This window comes from Melozone crissalis, unplaced genomic scaffold, assembly GCF_028551555.1.
Source record: "Melozone crissalis strain CALT ecotype California unplaced genomic scaffold, PUWL_Pcris_2 ptg000068l_1, whole genome shotgun sequence".
Lineage (NCBI taxonomy): Eukaryota > Metazoa > Chordata > Aves > Passeriformes > Passerellidae > Melozone > Melozone crissalis.
Window position 1 is genome coordinate 3,392,765 of NW_026535846.1, and position 21,432 is coordinate 3,414,196.

Genomic DNA, 21,432 nt, shown 5'->3' on the forward strand with positions numbered 1-21,432 from the left:
ACCACAGGCTACGTGGGCTGAGAGCGGCGCATGACTCGGGCACCATCACCCTGCCAGCTCGAGAGAAAAGTACAGCTGCTGTCCATCACCCTCTCAGAAGGAGCTCAGGCTGTGACATCTACCTGGCAAAATCCACATCTTCTGTGCTTCCTAGAGTGTATGTGGCTCCTCAGACAGAGCTCCCGTGAAACCACACAGCCATCCAAGCCTCTGGGTGCAGGGACTGCCAGAGCCTTTCACTGGGAAGCAAGGCAGTGGTGAGAACAACTGTGTTCAGTGTGGCCAAGATCTGCCCACCCTCGGGGCTCAGCTATGAGAGGATGTAGAAAGATTAAGGGGCATAAGGGAGTCTGAGAAAGACTCGTAGAACCAGGCCCTGCCCTGCCTGACAGGGGAACAGCCACCCCAGAATACACAGGTTCAAGGGGATCCTGTATGCTCCCTTGCCAGGTGAAAGCAGTAACTTAAAAGGAGTGGGTGGAGGCAAACCCCCTCCTTGCCCACCTTGCTTCCCCACATGCCTCTGTACAGCAGGTATGAATCTCTCCTGTGGAAGGCCAGGCAATGGATGATCGGATGTTAGTCCATCTACACCAGAGGTGTTGCCATGGCTGTGATACCCCCAGACCATGTCCACCTCTACAAGAAAGATGAGTTACAGTTGTAGGTGACTCCTTTCTGAGGGTCCAATGTGCCACACAGACAGTCCTCTTAGGGAAGTCTACTGCCTTCCTGGGGCCCAGGTTAAGCACAGCACTAGGACACTTCCCAGCCAGGTTCAGCTTCAGACTGTTATCCACTGCTGCTCTTCCATGTGGGTGGCAATGAAACTGCAACACCCAGTCCAAGGGCAATCAAAGGAGACTTCAGGGCCTGGGGATGGTTGGTAAGGGATTCTGGAACACAGTTTCTTTCCTCTGTCCTTCCAGTTGTGGTCAGTGACATTGAAAGAGATGGACTCAGTCTGCTGAATATATGGCTTGGTGGCCGATGTCACTGCCACAATTTCAGGTTTTTTAATGCTTTTTCTAACAAAGCATGCTGTGGTTAGATGGGATCAACCTTTCCCAAAGGGAAAGAGGATCTTTGCTCAGAGCTTTGCTCACAGACAGCTGTAAACCAGTCTTGGAGGGGGACATAGATGATATCAGGCTGGCCTGTGACAAGCCGTGGGACATTGCAAGGTCAGGGGGTGCAAGTGAGAGTTCTTGGCCTGTTGCTCAACATGCTGAGTGTACTGGAGCACACCTGAAGTCTTAGGGAGGTGAACTAGGGAGCCAAAAGGGAACCCCACTTCCTAAAACCACTTTGTGGCATGTGTGCCTGATCCTCATTAGTCCAACCGCACCATCCTGAGTGAGGGCTGACCTGCATGGTAGATTAGAGCAGGGATCTGCTATATCCCCATCCTTCTCTGTGCCAGGCTGTGGGAGATGGAGCAGAAGCCAGAGATGAGCATTAAAAGCATGGTTTTGATTGCAGAGGTAACACTGAGTAGCCAGCTCAGAGCTGCTACACAGGGCATGAGAACTCAGGAATCTGTCACTTGGCCACTAGAACCACTGCCAGGGATAGAGTAGATGGCACATAAGGGCTGCCACTGGCATGTCCCAGCTAGCCAGAAGTCCTGTACTAGCAACTTGGAGGTAAAAGGGATCCTGGCTACCATAGCCTCCCCAGCTCTGCACACAGGACACCCAGCAGCGGATGATGGGCTGCCTGCTACCAAGCAGCACAGCTGTGGCTGGGCTGGACCATATTGATTTTGGATGTGCTGGGAGAAAGGCTCAGGCACCATCCCCTATTCCTCTAGCAAAACTTTTCCATCAGCAGCAGGAAGAGCAAGAGCCTCAGCCTGCACTAGCATAAATCCTGCAGATTTGGAATAATAAGCAGCACAGAAGAGGTTAAAAACTGCAAACCTGTTAGAGACAGGGAGAGTTTGAGCTGGTCAGAGAGCATTGTAATGCCGAGCACAAGAGTCTGGTCAGGGGAACCCTTTCCAACTTCCTCAAACAGAGGTCTTTCCAGGGATGATGAATCAGGAGGAGTCATGCAGACAGAACCTTCTAACACAAGCACGCTTCAAAGCTCAGCCTTTCCTTTGCTCTGCAGGCCACACAGGCACACGTCAGCTTAGGACACCATGCCTCCTGTGGAGTTCCTCAGAGGGCTGCTCACCCACCAAGAGGCCAGGGCTGGGAGGAGAGATGCAGACTGCCTTGCAAACTAACCTAGTGTTCATCTTTACAAGCTGTATGAAACAACCATCCCAGAGCACCCGCAACCCAGTGAGGAGCTGCAAGAGCTACTGCATGGAGCAGCCATCTGTGGGCAGAAAGTCGTACACATACAAGGCCACCGACTTGGACAGGTAGGTCATGGTGCCAAACCGGCCGCTTGGTGCACTGTCATACAGCAGGCTGCAGATGCCTGTCGAAGGATCCCTCTCCAGCATGTGCTCATCAGCACCCAAGGCTTTCTGGATTTTGGACAGAGAAGCAGAGAGACATCATTAGGAAAAAGGGCAATCCCATTATCAGTATCCATCCCAAGTATTTTCTGTTGCACTCAGTGTGACACATTGATGATGAGGAGTGGGAGGAAGACACTATTGCTTTGCTGTGCCCCATGAACACAACAGGGAAAACACACAGGGCTCTCCAAGTGGGTGAGCCCTGCACAGGTACGGGGAATGTAGCCAGCAGCCCTGGGTGAGGCCTGGCCCCTACCTGCTCCTCATAGAAGAGGTCATTTGCTATGTGCAAGATCTTTTCCACAGCTATGATACCACCAATGGTGTGCACCTCCATGTCCACCAGCATGGTGAGCACTAAGATAGCTTCCACCAGCAGCTGCCTGTACTCTGGCTGGGGCACACGGTTGAGGACAGATTCCACATGCACAGCAAACTTCATTTCCCCTGGGGTCATCTGTGAGGAGGTAGAAAGAAGTGTACCTAAAGCACTGTATCACCTGCTGAACTCCTGAGCTATGCTGGGCAATCACCCAGGGTAACCAGCACACAGCAACCCATGTGCCCCATCCCCCATTCACATGAACCTCCTACCTCTCTGGTTGTTGAGGAGGGAAGAACAAAGCCCTCCACAGAGAGACCATGGCACTGCAGAACAAGAAGGAGAGATCATGGTTACGGCTTGGAGAAGCATCATGCTAAGATACATAGGTCCAGCCCACGAACTTGCTCCCACTTGAGCACTGGTGCATGCTGCCCATACACCTCAGCGCCGCCTCCTGACTCCATATAGCATCACTCCTTTGCCATCAGTTCAGCATCAGCCAGAGCCCCCTGCATGGGGCTCTGCTCCCTGGCTCACCATGCTGAGGATCAGCTGTGCCCAGATCACCTTCAGCTGTGGCTCCAGCCATGCATTTGTCTGCTTGATGCATGAAGCACCTGAGCAGTTCCCCTCTGCAAGGTACAGGCTGAGGCACGTCCTACAAGACTACAAGGCAAGTGCACGTCTTCTACAGCTTTCCAAGGTCAGCTGCAGGCCTTGTCCCTGAAGCATATATCTACACAACATCAGGGACCAGCCCGGAGTGCCTAAGTCCCCTTGGCAAGGCTGGTGCCTGGGACCAGAGGCTCACATGCATGGAGAGGCACCAGTCTAACTCACCTTCTGCAGGACCTTCCAGACCTTCTGGTAGAAGCCCACAGGGACACGGTTAAGGGCCCCATCCAGCCGGCGCCTCCGCTGCCACTGGCCCTGCCGGCTGTCCGTAGTGCCCTGGTCTTCTAGCATCCTTGAAAAGGAGTCCTTGCCCAGCAGCTCTGTGTGCCCAGCAGACTGGCCAGACAAAACAAGAACCACAGAGACTGCTGCAAAGTTAAATATCCCACAGGAATGCAGCCTGCTGCTGCTCAAGAGTTTGTTGTTTGAAGTTCTCCAGCCTCATTCCCAAGACAGAGCTGCTACCCCCTGCCCCCAGCAAAGCCCACCTTGCAGCCCCAGCTCCCTGTAGCATCCCCCAGAGCACAGCTCCTTCCTGCAACCACAAACAAGACAGACCCCATATGTGCAGCCAACAAACATAGGTTACCAGAGAGGACCTGAGGGTGGTGTCTCCGGACTGCAAACTGATGGGCTGAAGGAGAAAGGGAGAGATGGAAATGAGATCATGCCAGAGCAGGGCAGCAGTCACAGCAAACAGAGCAGCAGCAGCACAGATCACGGTCAGGTGCCAGGGCAGTTACCCCAGGGCCAGGGCTGGCTGGAGACAGAGGGAGTTTTGAAAGGAAAGCTGCAGAGGGCTGCACATGCCAGAGCCACAGCAGCAGTGGGTTTGCACTGGCCTGCACACAGGGATAGGACTGCTACTGCTCTGCTGGCTTGCTCGTATGGGCAGGGATTTAGTCTTGAGCAGACAGAAGGACCAGTAGGAAGGTCACTGCCCATAGACAACCCTGTGTGATGTCAGGTTTCACACTGCAGCAAGTTGGCCCTAGCTGCTGCATCAGCCTGGCCCCAGCAAGCTCTGTCCTCTGTCTCTTTGATGACAAGACATGTTCTAGAGCTCAGGACTCCTCCTGGACATAGGCACAAGAGGAGGTCATTGACATTTGTAGCTGACCACAGACCTCCTTCCCCAGAGAAGAAATAGCTGGGGAAGCTGCAGGCAGGACCCAGTGAACTGTCCAGCAGAGTCACTACTGGTCATGGCACTGGCAGCATCAAGCCATCCTGCTCAACAGATTTTGTGGGTATAATGGAATGTATTTGAGCACAGCTCCCAGCTGGCTATAATGGCAGTTGCTTAGAGGGGAAGCCAACTCATTGTTGCAGTAGCTGAGGGAACCTTATTGACTTGTGCATGCAGGGAAGCTGCCCTGGTGCATGGCATGAGGGGCAAAAGCTGAGGCTGCAGGACCAGGGAGGCTTCACCTTACTCCCAGGCAGAGACTGCCTACGTTTATCCAGTTGCTGCAAGAGAACAAAATGAAAGTTCTGCTGTTGGAAGATGCCCACCAAGATGCTGGCCACACCTGGGACACCACATGGTCCTCCTCACCCCTGCACCTTCTCAAGCACCCCTGTGCTCCCACTGAATTGCCAGAGCAACCCCTACCCACTACCAGATTCACCCCAACTTTCCCCTCAGGACAGAACTGCAGACAAAATTAGCTCCTGGAAGCATCTGTGTCTCCCACTCTTCCATCAGCTCTGTCTGGTTTGTAGCTGGTTTTCACCCACAAGACCTGTCGTGAGTGGCCTGCACCACCTGCCCTCACCTGTTTGATTTCACTTTTCAGCCTGACGAGGCCAGTGCGCTCAGGCCTGGTGGTCCCGACAGCTTCCATGTCACAGATGGAGACAGCAGTGGTGAGCGACGAGTCCACTGAATGCACTGGTGGGGAAGAGAGGTCTAGAGTGGGCAACATTGCTCAAGGCATGGCCATCCCTCGTCCCTCATTGCTGCCCGGGCACTGGGACCTCTGCATGACCTTGCCCTCAAACATGATAGCATCACAGATCCATGAGCACAGTACAGAACTGCTTCAATTTAGATCCAACCAGGTCAAGTGTCAAACTAAGCAAAACTCAAATAGCCATGAGATTCGGGACTGATCCCAGAAATCACTCAGCCTCATCCTTATGAAAGGCAGAACTTCCTGCTGGACCCCTCCAGTACTGAAGCATCTGTGCTGAACATGGGGGAGAACAGGGACAGCGCTCAAAGGTAGGAACACGTAGATCTGGCCATGCTGTGCACTCAGCTTTGCCCCGAGATGCTCTCTGCTGCAACTCACCACTCCTTTCCACCCCAAACTCCTTGCCAGAAAGGATGTGGTAGAGGAGACTCTTCATGTCTGATGGGCTGAGATTCATTAGGTTCTCCGTGGCTTCTCCAGCTGGAAAGAAGAGAACTGTGATTTTGTAGCCTACCTCACAGTCCTCCTAGGACATTTCTACCCTGCATGCCATCCTGTGACCAGGGGGAGCACTGGTACAGGAGCTCATCCGGCAAGGACATACACTAGGCTCCTGGTGTTGCCTTTAACATGGACTCTTCCCATGGCCAGCCCAACACATGCTGGGATGGAGACTGCAGTGCAATCACTTGTTTGTACTGTTCAAGAACATGTCCAGCTGCAGACACTGGCACTTCCATGCAGGGTCTTGTCCTAGCCTGAGCTGCCCACTTTTAACAGTACTGCTTTCTGGCTGACAGAGCCCCAAGCATCACAGCACCTACCCCAGCAAGGGTGTTGTCTCTGCCACATGTACCTGAACAACGCAGGGAGTGTGCCAGCTCTGTTGCCATCACCTGGATGATGAGCCCAATGCGGATGCGGAACATCTCAGCAAACAGTGCAGGCTGTGTGCGTATGTACATGGCTAAGTACACCATGATCTCCTAGAGGGACAAAGGCAGATCACCTCACTGCTGCTCACCAGGGCAGATAGTCAGCTTTAGGCTCCCCTGACACCCCGGCCCCTCACCTGGGTAAGGATAGACACACTGAGGTTCTTCTCACTGGCTTCATCAATAAGGTGAACAAGTTCCTCATAGGGGATCGGGCTGGGGTGTGGACAAACAGCAGAGCAGGTGAGAGGCAGCAGAGCAAACTTTGCATACCCCCAGTCTGTACAGCCCCAAGAGAAGAGATATAGGCTGGGGACAGCCGCCCAGGACCACTCGTGCCCATGGACCCCAGAGCAGCAGGCTCACATCCAGACCCAGCCCAGCATGCTTCGGGAGAGAGAGGTGCCACACTCACGTGGAGATTGTCTTCTCACGCGGCTCTGGGGGCAGCCCCACTGTCAAGTGTTTCTGGTGAGACAGGAGGTCAGTACAGGCCTGGGGACAGAAAGGCAGCTGCTGTCAACAGCTGAGGGTTTGGGGGCTCAGCACAAGGCAGAGGGAGACAGAGCCGATGCAGCCATGGTTCTCCTGCTCACTCTGCTGCCTCCTCCCTGACAGACCTCAGCCTGTTAGAGGCTGGCTGTACAGCTGTTACCTCATCCAGAGCTTCAGCTTTCTTCTTGAGGATACCAGAGATGTAGCGAATCAGGGCCCACTGGCGTGTCTCCCCCACCCGCACATACAACTCAGTGAGGAGCTCCTTGATGGTGGGGCCAGGCTCACTATCAAGCCCTGTGTGCCACTCGGGTCCCCTGTGAAGATGAAGGAGGTGCTGTGTTATGTCCAGCAATTTGTCTGTCCCAGCTCCCTGGCAGGCCCCCTGGGCTGTGCCAAACCCCTCTATACACAGTGAGCCCTCAGGACACAGAGATCATCCTACTTGAGGATGTGGAGCATGTAAAGGATGTCTGCTTGTTCCTGCAGCGTGGGGCAGATGCGCAGCTGGTCCACCAGTGCCTTGCAGTCCACATTTCCATCCTCATCACATGGCAAGTTCATCTCTGCATAGAGTGCGTGGCTCTGGAGGAAGGGAGACCTGTGCTGATGATTAGCATTACCAGCACCCTGCACCAAATGGACCCATGCATATTCTCCCTCACCAAACAACAGGACTTCCCCTTGCAATCTTGCAAGGACACTCTGGCTATAGCTGAAAGGATAGCTCAGTCTGGGAGAGACAGAACTCACCTTGCCATCCAAGTCATGCTGGTGGAGTGAACTCAGAAGCTTAACTGACTGCTGCGATGCCTGGAAGATCCTGCTGGGGACATACATCCCAACATCTAAAAAAAACCCCACAGGTTGGCAGAGACACGTCTAGCCCCAGTCACCACTACTGTGCCCCAAACTACCTCAGACACTGACACTGCTCCCCAACCAGTCCTTGCAGAGAAGTTGGCTATGGGAGAAGGAGCCCCTGTCCACCCATTCAGAGGAACACCGCAGGGAGCTGCCATCCTTTATTGAGTTTTCATGGGGCTGCCCAGGCACCAACTCCAAGACACTCCATGGCCAGGACTAACGTGATGGACATAAAGTGCCTTTGCCCAGGTAAAGGCTTAGTTTCTCTGAAACCCACGGGAACCCCAGCATCATACAGCTGTGAGAGCTCCCAAAGCACTTCAACCTCACCCCTGGGCTCAAGGGAAGATGTGGAAGGTGTTGGAGTTACTCACTCTGGACATGCAGGTCCTTGGCCTTGGATGCCAGGGACATGAGGTCACGGGTGGTGTGGACAGCAGCCCTGAAGCGGCTCAGCCCTCCCCGCTGGGTGGTCGGAGGCAGGTTTGACTGCGGAGTCGTGCGCTGCAGCAGGTGATCCAGATACTGAGCAACCTCATCGTCGGTGTCCTCTGGAAGGGAAAGCAGCAGAGCAGGAGTTCAGCCACTTTGAGTCATAGCACCAAAGGCCCAGAGAGCTCCCACCTGTAAGAGAAAGCTTTGCTGGCTGCACAAAGTGACAATGTAGGGCCAGTGCTGGCAGCCAGGTAGACTAATGGACAGTGCCAGCAGCCAGACACACAAAGCACCCCTGTTCCTGCATGACTCCTGCCTAGGACACTGCCTGCCCTAAACTGGGCCTCTCTCCATGTCCCACGTTGACAAAGGAAGCAACAGCATGTTGCTGCAGCATGTCTCTGATCCAAGCCTGTGCAAGGACAGGAACGTCCCACTCAAACCCTGCAGGAAAACCCTCACACTCCTTCTCTCCAGGGAAGAAGTGGGGAGGTACAGCCAGAGGCAGCTTGTCCAAGCAGAGACCACTTAGAAGCACCCAAGCACAGCAAGGGCATCTTCCAAGCAGGACTCCAGCAAGGGAGCAAGGCAAGGTGGGTTTGCAACAGTTAATTGTAAGTTGGAGTTACAGGAAGAGTTATGGTTCCTGCCTTGCTCTTTGCCCAGCTTCAAGCAGCTCCCAACACCACATCAGGATCACCAGAGGCACCATGCACTAACAGCAACATGGAAGATGGTGCTCAGAGGCCAGGTCTCTGCTCAGTCAGGAGATAAAAGTGAGGGGATGCCCCCGGGGGGGAACTGCCCCAGATAAAACACAGATGTCAATGCACAAACAGTGGGCCAGGGCAAAGTTATGCCGCTCTCCAACTGGCAAGCTCAGAGATCTGTTGGGCCCAGGAGACAAGCTGCTGACTGCACCTGAAGCAGCATGGCATCCCCTTTCCACCCCTCAACAGCATGGCTTGTGACAGTGCCTGAAGGCTAGGCTGGAAAAATCCTCTAAGCACCACCCTTGAGAACATTAACCTGGCTGCAGCATCTGACCACAGGAAATCTAAAATTTAGCATCTTTGAGATGCTGTTGAAAGGCCAGGCAGATCCTCCCACTGGAGCTGGGAGGCAAAGCAGACACCTTGGACAAACCCTGATGCAGCCTGTAAGGAGGCTGCAGATGAAGTGAGAGAAGGGCAAGAAAAATGAGCATTCAGAGTCCCAGCAGTGCATTCACTGGCTGCAGGAGCTGCAGAGGTAAAACAGATAGTGGGAAGGCTGATGATGACCAGTGCTAGGTCACACAGGAGATGTCCGGAGGCCTGCTTGAAAGGGGAACAGCAAAACTTGCACCCTGCATGGTCCCAGCACAAGGTGGGGGTCCCTTATGCTGTGATGGGCCAAAGCATTCTCAGGTACTCTCTATACAGCAGTGAGGCTTCCATTTGGCACTCACGGGAGTAGCTCTGCCAAGGGGAGGGGCAAAGGCTTTGGGAAAAAACAGAGATTAATTAGGTGGCTCTTCCCCACCACCTTGGTCACTGTGCTATCACCTTCTGCGCTGCCATTTATGCCTCAAAGACCCTCAGCCACATCTCCCAAGCTGAGGCAGGCTGCCAATCCTTTATCTCTTCTCCACATAGCAGCTTATGAAGGTCAGAGCTGCTCATTCCAGACAAGGTTGACAGAGAGCCAGATGGGAACATGGTGAAAACCCAAGCACATGAAGAACACAGCAGTGTATGCTGGCAGGGAGGTTGGGCGTTATGGTTGTAAGGATGAGTTAGGCATTTGCCACCCCACAGCACTGACTGGCCTGTTCTCCCTTACCATCCTCTGCTATCTGCAAGCCATGCAGCCACTCCTAAGTGTCTAGCTTCTCAAAGCTGTCACTGCTGAGCCTGTAACTCATGGCAAAGACCTTACCCTCTGGCCCAGGGTCCATAAAGCTGAGGTGCGTTCGGCATGATGTTGTCAGGAACTCCGACAATTTACCAGTCTGAATTCTGGGCAAGAGATAGGAAGGTCACATGGAGAGGAAAGGGGAGGTGATACCCTTGGCTTTACCTCCTGGCTCCTGCCCTTTGATGGGGAGAGACATGTTCACCAGGAGCATTCACACACTGGTGTCTACTTTAGCTGCCTGCAACTCTTTCAGCTGTGGGTGGGCATGGAAGGGCTGCCCAAAAGCTATTAGAGAAATCCTGTAGCCATGGATTTGATGACATGAAGAGCCATGTCCTCTCTTTCATCTCCTCTATTGGGATTGTAGCCCTAGGGGACACTGATAGCCTAGCACACCCCAGGGTATCTTCCCCAGCTTGCTCCCCCACACCCTATGCTCTGCCCAGCAGGTATCCTCATAACCAGGCTCTTGGAGGCCATGAGCCCTCTCCCTACTGCACTGCAGGAAGCTGCACTCACCTTGCTCCACCAAAATACCCATCCTGCAGCTTCTGCAGCATTGCCAGCACCGTGGGATGCACACTGCTGCTGGTTTCATCTGTGTGGAAGATGCACAGGCAGTCAGGCCCTCATGCTCAAACTCACCCCCAGAATGTAACCCAGGACTAGGTGAGCATTCAGACACCCAAAGCACCATGGCCAGACCCTTACTCTGGGGTATGTGGTCAGGCTATGGTACCAAAAGCACCACCCAAAAAGGGAAATTGTCCAGGCTGGATTCAAGGAAAACCATGCCAGGATGCACTCCAGGCTCCACGGATTTCACCTTTGGCTGAAGCAGACAGTACCAGACAGCAGCCCCTAACAGCCCCCTGCTCTGTCTCTGCCTTGCACATAAGGAAGCAGAGGAGTGGGCTGCTGTCGAAGCCAGGAGACACCACAGCAAAAGGCACACTCGAGAAATTAAGGGGATTTTAAATACACTAGGAGAGACAGAAAGACCTTAGAGCAGAACAAAGTCACTTTCCTGCACCAGGCTCATAGGGAACCTGTGAGCTGCTGCAGGCAAGCCAGTTCTACTCTGTGCCTTTGCTCCTTCTGGTTTACTGTTTTCCCCTCTCTGTTGACTAGGAAAGCCTTCAGCAGGTGCTCAGTCTTAGGGAAGAGTCAAGACACAGAAAGAGCACCAAGAACACTTCTACAGAGAAATTGTGGTTTTGGTCTTGCTCCCAAAAGGCCTTCCCACAAGGCTATTTGCCTGGAGCCTGAATACGTCTGTGCCAGCAAACAGCCCTTGAGCTGCAGGTACCAGTGCCTGACAGACAACCCTGTTAGCTGCCAGCCAGCTGCCCACTCAACACGGCTCCTCTGAGCAGTAAGCTCTGCACAGGACACTACTGGCTGCTCCAGCCTCACCATGTCCCTGTTATTGAGATGGCCACATATTTGCCCACCCCCTTCCTCCTGCAGAGCCATTTCCCAGGGCTGCTCTAAGCAAATGTCTTGTCACGCTGGAGCATCTATACCGAGCATGGTGTGGGAGATGGGGAAGGTGATGGTTGGTCGCCCAGTCATCCTCCACCGGCTGCACAGGTAGGAGAGGTCCGTCCTCAGCATCTCCACAATCATCTTGTTGTCAAGAGCCAGGTAGAACTGCTGCTGGTCTATGAACTGTGAGGACAGCAAGAGACATGATCAGCCCTACATGTAGTCACTAGGTCCTTATGGTGCCACCTATGTCTTCCCACAGGCACACAGTCAAGCTAGCCATGCTGGGCCCCCAGAGGGCACGTGCCTTTGCACTAACAGCTCATCCCTTACTTGGCATCAGCTAGTACAGCCCAGCAAGGGACCCTCAAACCCCAGGGCAGCTACTGGCCACTAACAACTAGGGGGACATAACTAACACCATAGCTCAGCAGCAACAGCATCCAGCCCCACACAGTGAGTCCATGTTGTGCCTGTTTCAAGTGAATATGCACTCCCCATAGTGCTAGGTTTGGATTACTGCTCATTCACTGGACACACGTCCCTGGCCTGCCATCAGCCTCCTCCTGGTGTCCTCGTCAGGGTGAGCAGAGATTTTCATCCAATACTGATCATTAAAAGGCTCAAGCTGTCCCAACATCCACACAGCCAGGACCACCAACTGTGCTGCCTCATGCCACAGAGTTGGACTACTCCACACTCCCAGGCTGTTTAGAGCGTGTATCTTAGAACGAGTACCCAGCCATTGAAGAAACTTCCTGCCCAGCTTCATATCACAGAATAGCTAGGAATGAGCCTCTGCAATGTCACTCACCTGTGGGGTAAAGGTAAAGATGCTCTTCCTGATTTTGTAGAGCTTGGAGGTCCCAAGGACACCCATATGCCGATAGGGCCGTCCAGTAAGGCACATCTGCTTGTTGCGGCCTGGGAAGGCAGGGAGAGGAGTTTTTAGTACAAGCCTTCTCATGAAAGGGCTGCAGCAGCAAGTAGCGCCAAGCATCTTGTTACCAGCCAGCAGCGAAATGCTGGTTTGAAGTTGGGATATCCCAGAACTGTGTGTCAAGCTGGTACAGTTCTAAGGGACAGTAATTCTGTCCCCAGACCTGCCCAGAGGGGTAGAGACATGGTGAAACAGTGACACACAGCCTGTCCTGACTTCTGCAGTGTCACAGCTTCTGGTCTTTGGGCACGTCCGAAGATGGCTAGGGGTGCCCATCTGCATAGGGCTGGGCCCCCTAAGCTGACAGCTCTATCAGCATTCCAATTGCTCCTGGATGACTCCCAATGCCCAGGATGGTGCAGCAACAGCATTACCCCTTGCTTGTCAGCTCTGGCAGCTGCCAGGCTGCTCCCCCTGCCCATGTCACACTTGGCCTTTTGGTGGCCTAAATTAGCTGCCAAATTAAATCACAGCAGATCAGGTGTCTCCTTTGGCCCAGGCTAAATCTCTGGCTCCTGCAAAACAAACCCCATGCCCAAGGGTTTGCAGCATCAAGGAGCAAGCATGCAGAGGTGAGCTTATCCTCCCTTCACACTCAGCCCAGCCCACCCACCAACAACAGCCATACTGCCTGAGCTCTGGGCCCTCTTTGCCAGGGACAGCCAGAGGATGCTTCCTGGGGTCTGGCTAGCCTACCCTGTCCAGATCTGAATACAGGAACAGAAGACAACTCCTGCCCACATGAGGTTCAACATCTATCAGTCTCTTGTCTCTTCCTGGGGTGACTGTGCAACTGCAAGCCAAAGCTCTATTCCTGTCACAATCACACTAAACAGCACTGTCTGCCACTTTGTTCCCCTTTGGCATCAGTGGCGTTATCAGGCCTAGAAAGGGGCAGCAGAATCCTCATCAGCCAAGCAGAGAGCAGGACATGACTGTCTATGAGCAGGAGTGCCAGGCGTGAGACAGAGCCTTCTGCACCCCAATTGCTGCAGGAGCAGGGAGCCCAGCTCACCCAGCCGGGCATAGATGTGGCTGAGGATGCGAGCAGGCTGCACTCTGATGGGGTAGACGTCGGCCACAGTCTCCACGTTAATGCCTTCCTTCTGCAGGATTGCCTTGATCTCCTCTGTTTCAGCCAGGATACACACTGTGGATGGAAGACAGTCTCGGTGCAACAGAGGCACAAGGGTGTGTGACAACACTGCCCCATGCCTTTGGGGACACATACAAGGCACCACACCACAGAGAAGAAGCTGTCTGGGGGTCCCTTGGGAACCAGTTCCCACTGCAGAAGTCTGCTTTGCTCCTCCTAACACTCTATATACACAAGTCTTCCTCACCAAGTGGCAGGAAGACAATTTTCAACCTCTCTGCAGAGGAGGCTGCAGCAGATGATAGTTTTGTGGGTCAACACAGGATGAAACGGAAGGACTTGCACCCCATCTTCCACCTGCCTTGCAAGGGCTGAGACTGGGCTGTATTGGCAGCAACCCAGCAAGCAGAGTCACCCCAGAGGCACCTCTGAATTCTGCCCAGCCAGAGTCCTCCCCACCTGCCAGACTCAGGCGTTTGGGACTGGTTCCTTTCCCTCACCTTGGACCACCACATCAGGTTTAGGGACAGTCGCGAAACGGCGGTTGAGGGGATCTATTTCACCAGGAGCTAGAAACCCCTGTGGAAAAAAAGGAATAAAGAGATTAACATTTTATGGGTAGGGTAGAATGGATGATGCCTATGGACAACTCACCTTTAAGAGGTCCTGGGGGATGGAGGTGACAACTTCCCCATGGTGGGTGGCAGCATCTGCACCTTCCCAGCTCAGAGCCTGGTCCCACAGCCCTCCCCAGCACCCAGGGTGACCCTACCTCAGCCATCAGGCAACCCAGGATGTAGAGGGACTGTCCCCACATGTGTGGCAGCTTGCCCATGGGTATCCTATCCACAGTGTGTGGATTCCTGTATTCTTCATCCACCTGGAAGACAAGTCAGGAGGTCAAGAAGGGATCTATAGACACAGGATGCTGAAGGAAGCATCCTCACTGCGTCTTGAAGTCCAGCAGTTCAAGGCTTAAAACAAGGCCTGACAACAGCATTTGTCACAGAGCCAGGTTACATTCCTCCTCTCTTACTATGACTTCCCCGGGCATCTGTGTCAGACAACAGAGCAGCTGCTCAAGCCATGTTTGGTTTCTCAGCTCAGGCCATCCCACTAGAGCTGGCATGCCCCAGGAGCACCCAGAGATGCTTTCTGATACTGGTGAGGAGCAAATCTCTCCTGGATAACCTGAGCATCAGGAGGCTACTGCTCTTAGCCCAGGCCCACACAAATTCCCTCACCACTGATCTGGAGCTCAGCACCACCTACTCAGGCCAGGTCTGCTTGTCCTGAGCTCTCAGAGCACTCAGTCTCTGAGCAAGCAGACTGTCAGCAAAGAACTCTTGTGTGTGGGAACAAGAAATGCTTTGGGAAAAAAACCCCAATTTTTATCACAGTTTCATAACAGCTCCAAGCCATCCTTTCTATACATGGGGTTTCCATGCACTACGTGTGCTCCTTCACTAACAATTTGGGTTAAAACTTAAAACTTAATTATCTGATAATAAGACCAGGAGTTTCAGCACTGGACTTTCATGATCCTTGTGGGTCCCTTCCAACTCAGAATATCCTGTGATTCTGTAAGACACTCCTGCTTTCCACCATAGCTCAGGTTCACTCACCTTATCTGGTGGGACACTGTAGAGCTCTGGCAGCAGGTGTACCCCATTCTTCCCCTTGATAAGAACCCCTTCAAGGGCTTCCCGGTACTCCTGCACCTGAAGAGAGGAGAGGAAATCTGCTGCCAGCTACCTGCTTCCTTCCTCCACACACTTCTCCTGCCAGGGACTTTTTTCCACTTGCCCAGCAGGTCTCACCTCTCTTACCTGCTCCATGTTTCCACTGAAAATCCCATCAATCATCAAGTATGCCCAGAAGAGAGGCCACTCACACTCAATGTTCTCAAACAGCTTCAGCTCAGCAGGTTCATAGTAGAGGCGTTTGGGGTCCTGTAAGTGACATCAAGGGAGGTGGTATGTGACAAGATCCCCTCAAACTGACAGGGCTTCTCCTCCCTGTGAGACCCTAGCCTCAAATGTCCTCCCAGCCCTTATTTGCAGATGGCCAAGGAAGAACTGAAAAGCAATTTCACCTCCAGCCTGTTTTCTCCACTGGACTACCCCCTCCTGAGCCCCCTGCACTGATAATGGAGAGACTTACCCTTCCTGGGGTCTACATCCCCTGTGCCATGCTGGGTCCCCTCTGCCTTGCCTGCTCTGCCTGAGCCTCTCAGCATCTGTCTCCTCCAGCATCATCAACCTGGCCCAGCCAGGTGAGAGGGCTTGGCCTGGTGACACAGGGCCAGAGAGGTTCCTTCATGGCCCTCCTGCCATGTGGTGCCACTGTGAGCCCAACACAAGGGAAGCCGTCAGGATGAAGAGCTGCTTGCACAGAGCCCTCCCACCACAGTTCTGTGTGGTGTAGTGCCCTTTCTTCAACCCTCCCTGCTAACTGCTCTGTCTGCTGCAGAGAAGGGAGAGTGTTGGCCTTAGCAGACTATTCAGGCAGAGAGGACAGAAGGAACAGATATCTTCTACCTGGACTCCAGCCATAAGCTTTCAAAATCCCATCTGACTCCAGCTAGCTGCATGCCTCTGCAGGCCCTGCTGCCCTTTCCATGCCTCACAGCTCCCCAGAAGTAAGTAATCCACAACTCTGCATGCTGTCAAAGCTCATAAGCACTGGGAACAGTGGATTGGAGATGCTGCTGCTTCTCTCTGGCTCTGGAGGAGAGGCAGCCACACATACTGCCTATTATGGGCAGGTCTGCAGAGGTGCAGCAAAGGAGAAGCATTCAGAAGTACTCAAGACCAAAGGTTACAGGCCCAGCAGCTGGTGATGACTTAAGAGCCTCTAAATATCAATTCCTAGTTCAGCAGTTAACAAATGAGACTGCTGCTTACAAAAATTTCCTGTTTTCTCTCCCCAAAGCAGCTAACTCTCCACTTGCTCCCAGGGCCATTCTGACAGTACCCAAGCTGACTGCTGGTCTAGGAGAGACAGAATTAGCTTCGTGACCTCCAGAGCTACCTTGCTCAGGGCTGATGCAGCCCTGGAAGAGCCCACCTCAGCAGGGCTCCCATGCTGGGCACTGGTCCCACCTTCTACCAGACTAAGAAAGACACGCCACCGGGTCTAAGGATACAGGCAAAGCCAGTCTCTGGCCATCTGCTATGGGCGTGGGCGGGACATACCACCTTTCCAACAAGCTCTGGCATTTTGGGAAGCCTTGCCCAGACCCATGACACTGCCTGGGGCTTCTCAGGGCTCCTGTCTTCCCAGTGCTCCCTAACACAGCCTTTGTGCTGCATCCAGGCGGGCTGCTGCTTGGCAGTCAAGTTGTGCCAGGCAGCAGGGCTGAGGAGCCTCACCTCTTTGGGAGTCCTGTATCCATCCCGGAGGAAGCGGCAGCAGCCATAGCGGCCCTGGAAGGGAGGGAAAGATTTGCTGAGCAGAAGGCACAGTGTGAGGTATCTTGTACTTTCAATGCAGAAGCAGGGGCAGGGTGTTTCCTTCAGCCAAACACCCCCTCCCTCACTCATCCAGCACTCAGGTGCCACAATCACAGCCTGGGGCCACAGCACACAGGGCTGCTTCTTTGCACAGCCCTGCCACAGGTCATGGAGACTGGGACAGGACATGCCCCAGCAACTCCCCACAGAACATGTTTTTGGGAAAAAAAGGGCTACAGCAGTCTGGACTGCAGCTGTCTCCTGGGAACAGTGAGACAAGGGCAGAGATGCTCACCTGCAGCTTGGTGATAATCTCCTGCTTGGTGATTTCTACCAGCTCGCTGTCCTCCACAGCAAATGCTGGGTAGGAGATGACAGAGAGCACACTGGCATCCACCTCCTTGGATGTGGAGGCCCTGGGCAGCATTGAGTGGAGGATCGACTGGGCAAAGGGGAAGGAAAGGTGGTTAGGCTGTCAGGCTAACAGTGCAAACCCAGTGGATGACAGTTCCTCTGGCAACAGTGTCATGGCCGAGGGGGTCTCACCTGGCAGTGCTGCACTTCATCTGACAGCACCCATATCACTGACTGCGGGCCTCCCTTGGCTCCAAAGAGATCCAGCTCATCCAGTGCCTCCAGGGCAGCCTGCAAGCAGGGTGAGACACAAAGAGACATGTCCTTTACCTTGTTGTTCATTTGTAAGAGCTCTCATTCCATGCTAGTCCCTCTGTGTAAAGCACTGCCCAAATTTAAAGGAATTTGAACCCTGCTGTGGTTGCAGAACATCTCTGGTCAAAATGGGACATCTCCAGACATCAAAAGGGTCCGGGACATTTCTGCCACACACCCTCAATTAACTTTTCACTCCCGGTTCAGGCAAAATCCAGGCTAGAAGGGCACAGTTTTATCCCAGTGTACAAGAAAATAGGTTCCTGGGGAACCTATCACTGCATTGAGCCTCAGCAGTTCAACATGCCCAGCCTGCCCGGTCAAAAAGCAGCTCAGGGCCACTGGTGCTCCTCATCCCACCAGCCAGCATTGCTTCCCAGCTCACCTTGGCCATGCCAACAGAACTGGCATTCAACTCGGTGATGCCCTGGTTTGTCTTGTCCCCACGCTCCCATATGCCAAAGTCCTGTGAAGCAGGCACTGTTTCAGAACACACCCAGAAACCCTTTGAATCCCACCCATCCATGGTGCTTCAAGAAGGTGCTGGTGCAGCTCAGGTGGAACCCACAGCTGCTCCTGGACACCAGTGCAGTATCACCACCATCGGAGCACACCCCTCCTCCCCAGCACATGCTACCCACCGCAGTTTTGTAGGCAGCTTCGATGTAGAACACAAGGTTCTGGATAAAGTTGACTTCATCCAAGCTGTGAATTATGTGAAGGCCTAAAGCAGAGGGAAGAATTCACATTATGCTCCAAGCCCACAAGCACACTCAGAATGGGGCTGCAGTAACCCAGGGACGATTCCTCCCCACTTCACGCCTGCCCAACGGGAGCTATGTCCTAGCTGACTCCATCTCCACTCCCACCCCTTACTGGGCTGCACTGGGGCTTCAGACAAACGGGCTTTTGGAGAGACCAACATCAAGGGGCCCAAACCCGCCTCAGGTACTGTGAGCATAAGGAAACAGTGGGGGTCACAACAGCTTGGTACCCAGGACGCTGCAACCAAACTGAGACTCTGAAGAACCTGAAGAGCAGCATGCTCAAAGCTGCAATGGGAGCCCCCAGCATTACCTGAGGCTGTCATTTGTGCAAGCATGAGGAGGTAGAGGGAGGTAGCATCCATCTGTAGGTGACCCCATTCGTGGTCTCCTACCACAGTGGCACAGGTGTGGGTGTTATATTTGGCATGCAGGCAGTCTCTGGTGCTCTGACTGTACTTGAAGGCCTCTACCTTGTCCACCTTGAGAAGGGCAAAGAGATGCAGGCATTCATTGAACCCTGTCTACAGAGAGAACTGACAGCTCCTGAGCCAAGGGCTGCCCCATGCCATGAGTGGAGCACATGGAGTCACGCCTGGCAGGGCAGAAATTCCGCAACCCCTGGGCTGAGCCCCACTGTGCACGAAGGCAGTGAGTTCAGGCTCACATGCTGCCGCAGCACAGGACTGCAGCAGTGGACAGCCCACTGCCACAGCTGCATCATGCAGAGAGAAAAGGGTTTACCCCAAATGCCCTCAGGGAGGAGGAGATGTAGAATCCTGCCAGGCCTCATGACAGGGAGCAGCTGGCAAAGGCTCCACTGACTGCCAGCCCACAACTCAGGAACTTCAATCACACCCATGACAGATGCTCACTCAGAACTTATTTCAAGACTTGCTGGAAGGGAGCCTTCCCTCTGCTCATCAAGGAAGGCTGGGGAGAGCTGGGGGAGCTAGGACAACAGCCTCCGTGGTACAGCAGGGCTTTAAGGAGACCACGTGACACTCAGAGGTACTCCCCAGCCCCTACCTGTCTCATCATGCACTGGAGCAGCCCCTGCATCAGCTTCACCACGCTCTGCAGGAACAAGGAAAATAGGTTTGTTAATCTCCAGGAGAAGCCCTGACTCAGGATCAGCTGGCCGCTGACCTTTGTGGGGCTCAGTGTCCGTAATCAGAGCCCCTGCTCACATTTGCACAGCCCCTGGGTGACAGCAGAGAGAAGATTTCTTGGTCTGCCAGCAAGGCCAGGCTGCCATGCTACGCAGGAGGACAGAGGGCATGGCTGCAGGACATGGCTCCTCAGCCCTTGAGAAAACGTCTGTGGCCCCAGATCACCCCAGAGCCAGAGGTCTAGACCCTCTGGTTGGGCTCCAGTGTGGTCTGGGAAGAGCAGGCTCTGACATCCATTCCCATTGCCTCCCGTATCGGGGGAGAGCCGCGTCCTCGTCCTCACTGCACTGCCCCTGACCCAGCTGTGACCTGTGGCTGACCAGACCGGGGTGACTGCGGTCCCCGAGTGACACCAGCCCCGCCCCCGGCTCCTGCTCCCCCCTACCTGCTCCAGCTCGTAGGCCTTGGCCTTGTCCTCGTCGCGGTCGGCATTCTTGCGGTAGGCTAGGCCAAGACCCCACACCGCCAAGATGCTGTACACGTTGTCCCGGACCCAGGCGTCCTGGTGGTCGGCGCTGGCGGGGAGCAGCCCCGTCACCGCGTCCTGCGGAGGGGACGCACCGTTCACACACAACTCCCTGGCCCAGCGGCCGGCGGGGCGCGTCGGGGCCCCGGGTCTGCTCCTCATTCCCGGGCAGGGTCCGCACCTGGTGGCGGAGGATGGTCTGCTGCACCAGGCGCCCGTAGCCGTCCAGACGTACACCCGAGTTGCTCCGGCTCCTCATGACGGCGGCTACGGGATGGGAACCGGCACCGGCGGGACGGCACGGGTCCTGTCAAAGCCCCGCCCCGCTCCGCCCCGCGGCACCGCCTGCTCGCTGCCGCCGACGGCGCTACCCGAGCACCGCTACAGCCCCTGAGCGGCCGCCCCACCCGCGCCGCCCGGCGCTCCTCGCCGGCGGCCGCTTCGATCCACGGGGCGCTCAGTCCCGAGTGGGCAGGACCTGAAGGACATGGAGGCCCCGAGGGCGGGGCGGCGGGGGCCTTGGGCGCCCCCTGCCGGGCCAAGGCCGAGCAACGCTGAGTATGGATACGCGGCTGCAAGGACAGACACCCGGACGGACACACGGATAATCACATACACGGACGGACGCGCGGGCGCACGGATACCTGTGCCGGTGTGGAACACATACACCGACTGGTGTGTGGTGTGGCGCAGGGACGCAGGATGTGTTCGCGTACTGATGTGAGACTGTACAGACACACAGGCGGACACACCGATAGGTACAGTTACCAGTGTGCGTCTGTACGGACACGCACACGTAAGCTAGGTGCAGACACAAAGACACGCATATGGACAGAGGCATGGAGACGTCCATAGGTATGCACGTGCACGTAGGAGCATGGGCATGCACACACATGCACACTTACAGGTGTGCACACGCCTACCTGCACTGGAACACACGAACAGGCAGACTCGTGTGCACACATACTTCCACACACACAAATACACAGCTATGCTTTGCTTTTCTGTGTGTCCATAGCACACAGAAATACACACACACTTGTGCACCTATGTACGTTCACAGGTGTGCAAACCTGTGGATAGCCACAGGTACCCTCACCTATAAGCACACATATGCATAAGCACACAGCCACACTGCCCATGCACATACACAATCATGCACATGGGCACACACAGGCTTACACTGCATACACCTGCATGCACAGGTGCGGGCAGACACATGTGCATCATACAGATGTGGACCCACACAGGTGCACCAGCAGCATTTGGGCACACAGCTGGCTCCTGAAGACCACAGCACGCCTCATCCCGGGGACCCTTTTGGGTAGGTGGGGGCCAAGTGGGTGCTGCATTGGA

General features: G+C 54.5%; 1 protein-coding gene across 5 annotated transcripts; it reads right to left on the minus strand.

The window, feature by feature from the left end:
• Positions 1–889: 889 nt before the first annotated feature.
• On the minus strand, positions 890–20,414 carry PHKA1 (phosphorylase kinase regulatory subunit alpha 1). 5 transcript variants are annotated; one of them, XM_054289323.1, is made up of 33 exons: positions 20,258–20,413; positions 19,996–20,154; positions 19,468–19,515; positions 18,752–18,920; positions 18,316–18,398; positions 18,060–18,140; positions 17,552–17,650; positions 17,301–17,447; positions 16,925–16,978; positions 15,380–15,502; positions 15,176–15,271; positions 14,323–14,430; positions 14,051–14,129; positions 13,470–13,604; positions 12,329–12,438; positions 11,553–11,697; positions 10,546–10,624; positions 10,048–10,127; positions 8,067–8,243; positions 7,579–7,673; positions 7,271–7,410; positions 6,986–7,142; positions 6,746–6,825; positions 6,468–6,546; positions 6,252–6,381; positions 5,774–5,875; positions 5,255–5,370; positions 4,908–4,946; positions 4,066–4,110; positions 3,642–3,812; positions 3,071–3,124; positions 2,733–2,933; positions 890–2,482 (listed from the first exon to the last, which is right to left on the minus strand). In XM_054289323.1, exons 1-33 carry the CDS (start codon positions 20,333–20,335, stop codon positions 2,309–2,311), a joined length of 3,633 nt encoding a protein of 1,210 aa, XP_054145298.1. In that variant the 5' UTR covers positions 20,336–20,413; the 3' UTR covers positions 890–2,308. The 5 variants fall into 5 exon arrangements, with proteins under 5 accessions (XP_054145298.1, XP_054145301.1, XP_054145299.1 ...); XM_054289326.1 differs by lacking the exon at positions 17,301–17,447; XM_054289324.1 differs by lacking the exon at positions 4,908–4,946.
• Between the last annotated feature and the right edge of the window lie 1,018 nt (positions 20,415–21,432).

Coding starts and splice junctions, on each gene's coding strand:
- PHKA1 (XM_054289323.1), bottom strand. CDS start 20,335: ATGAGGAGCCGGAGCAACTCGGGTGTACGTCTGGACGGCTACGGGCGC. Junction 17,651..18,059: donor GTTCTGTTGGCATGGCCAAG/GTGAGCTGGGAA, acceptor CCCTGCTTGCAG/GCTGCCCTGGAGGCACTGGA. Junction 12,439..13,469: donor CCACATCTATGCCCGGCTGG/GTGAGCTGGGCT, acceptor CTGCCTTCCCAG/GCCGCAACAAGCAGATGTGC.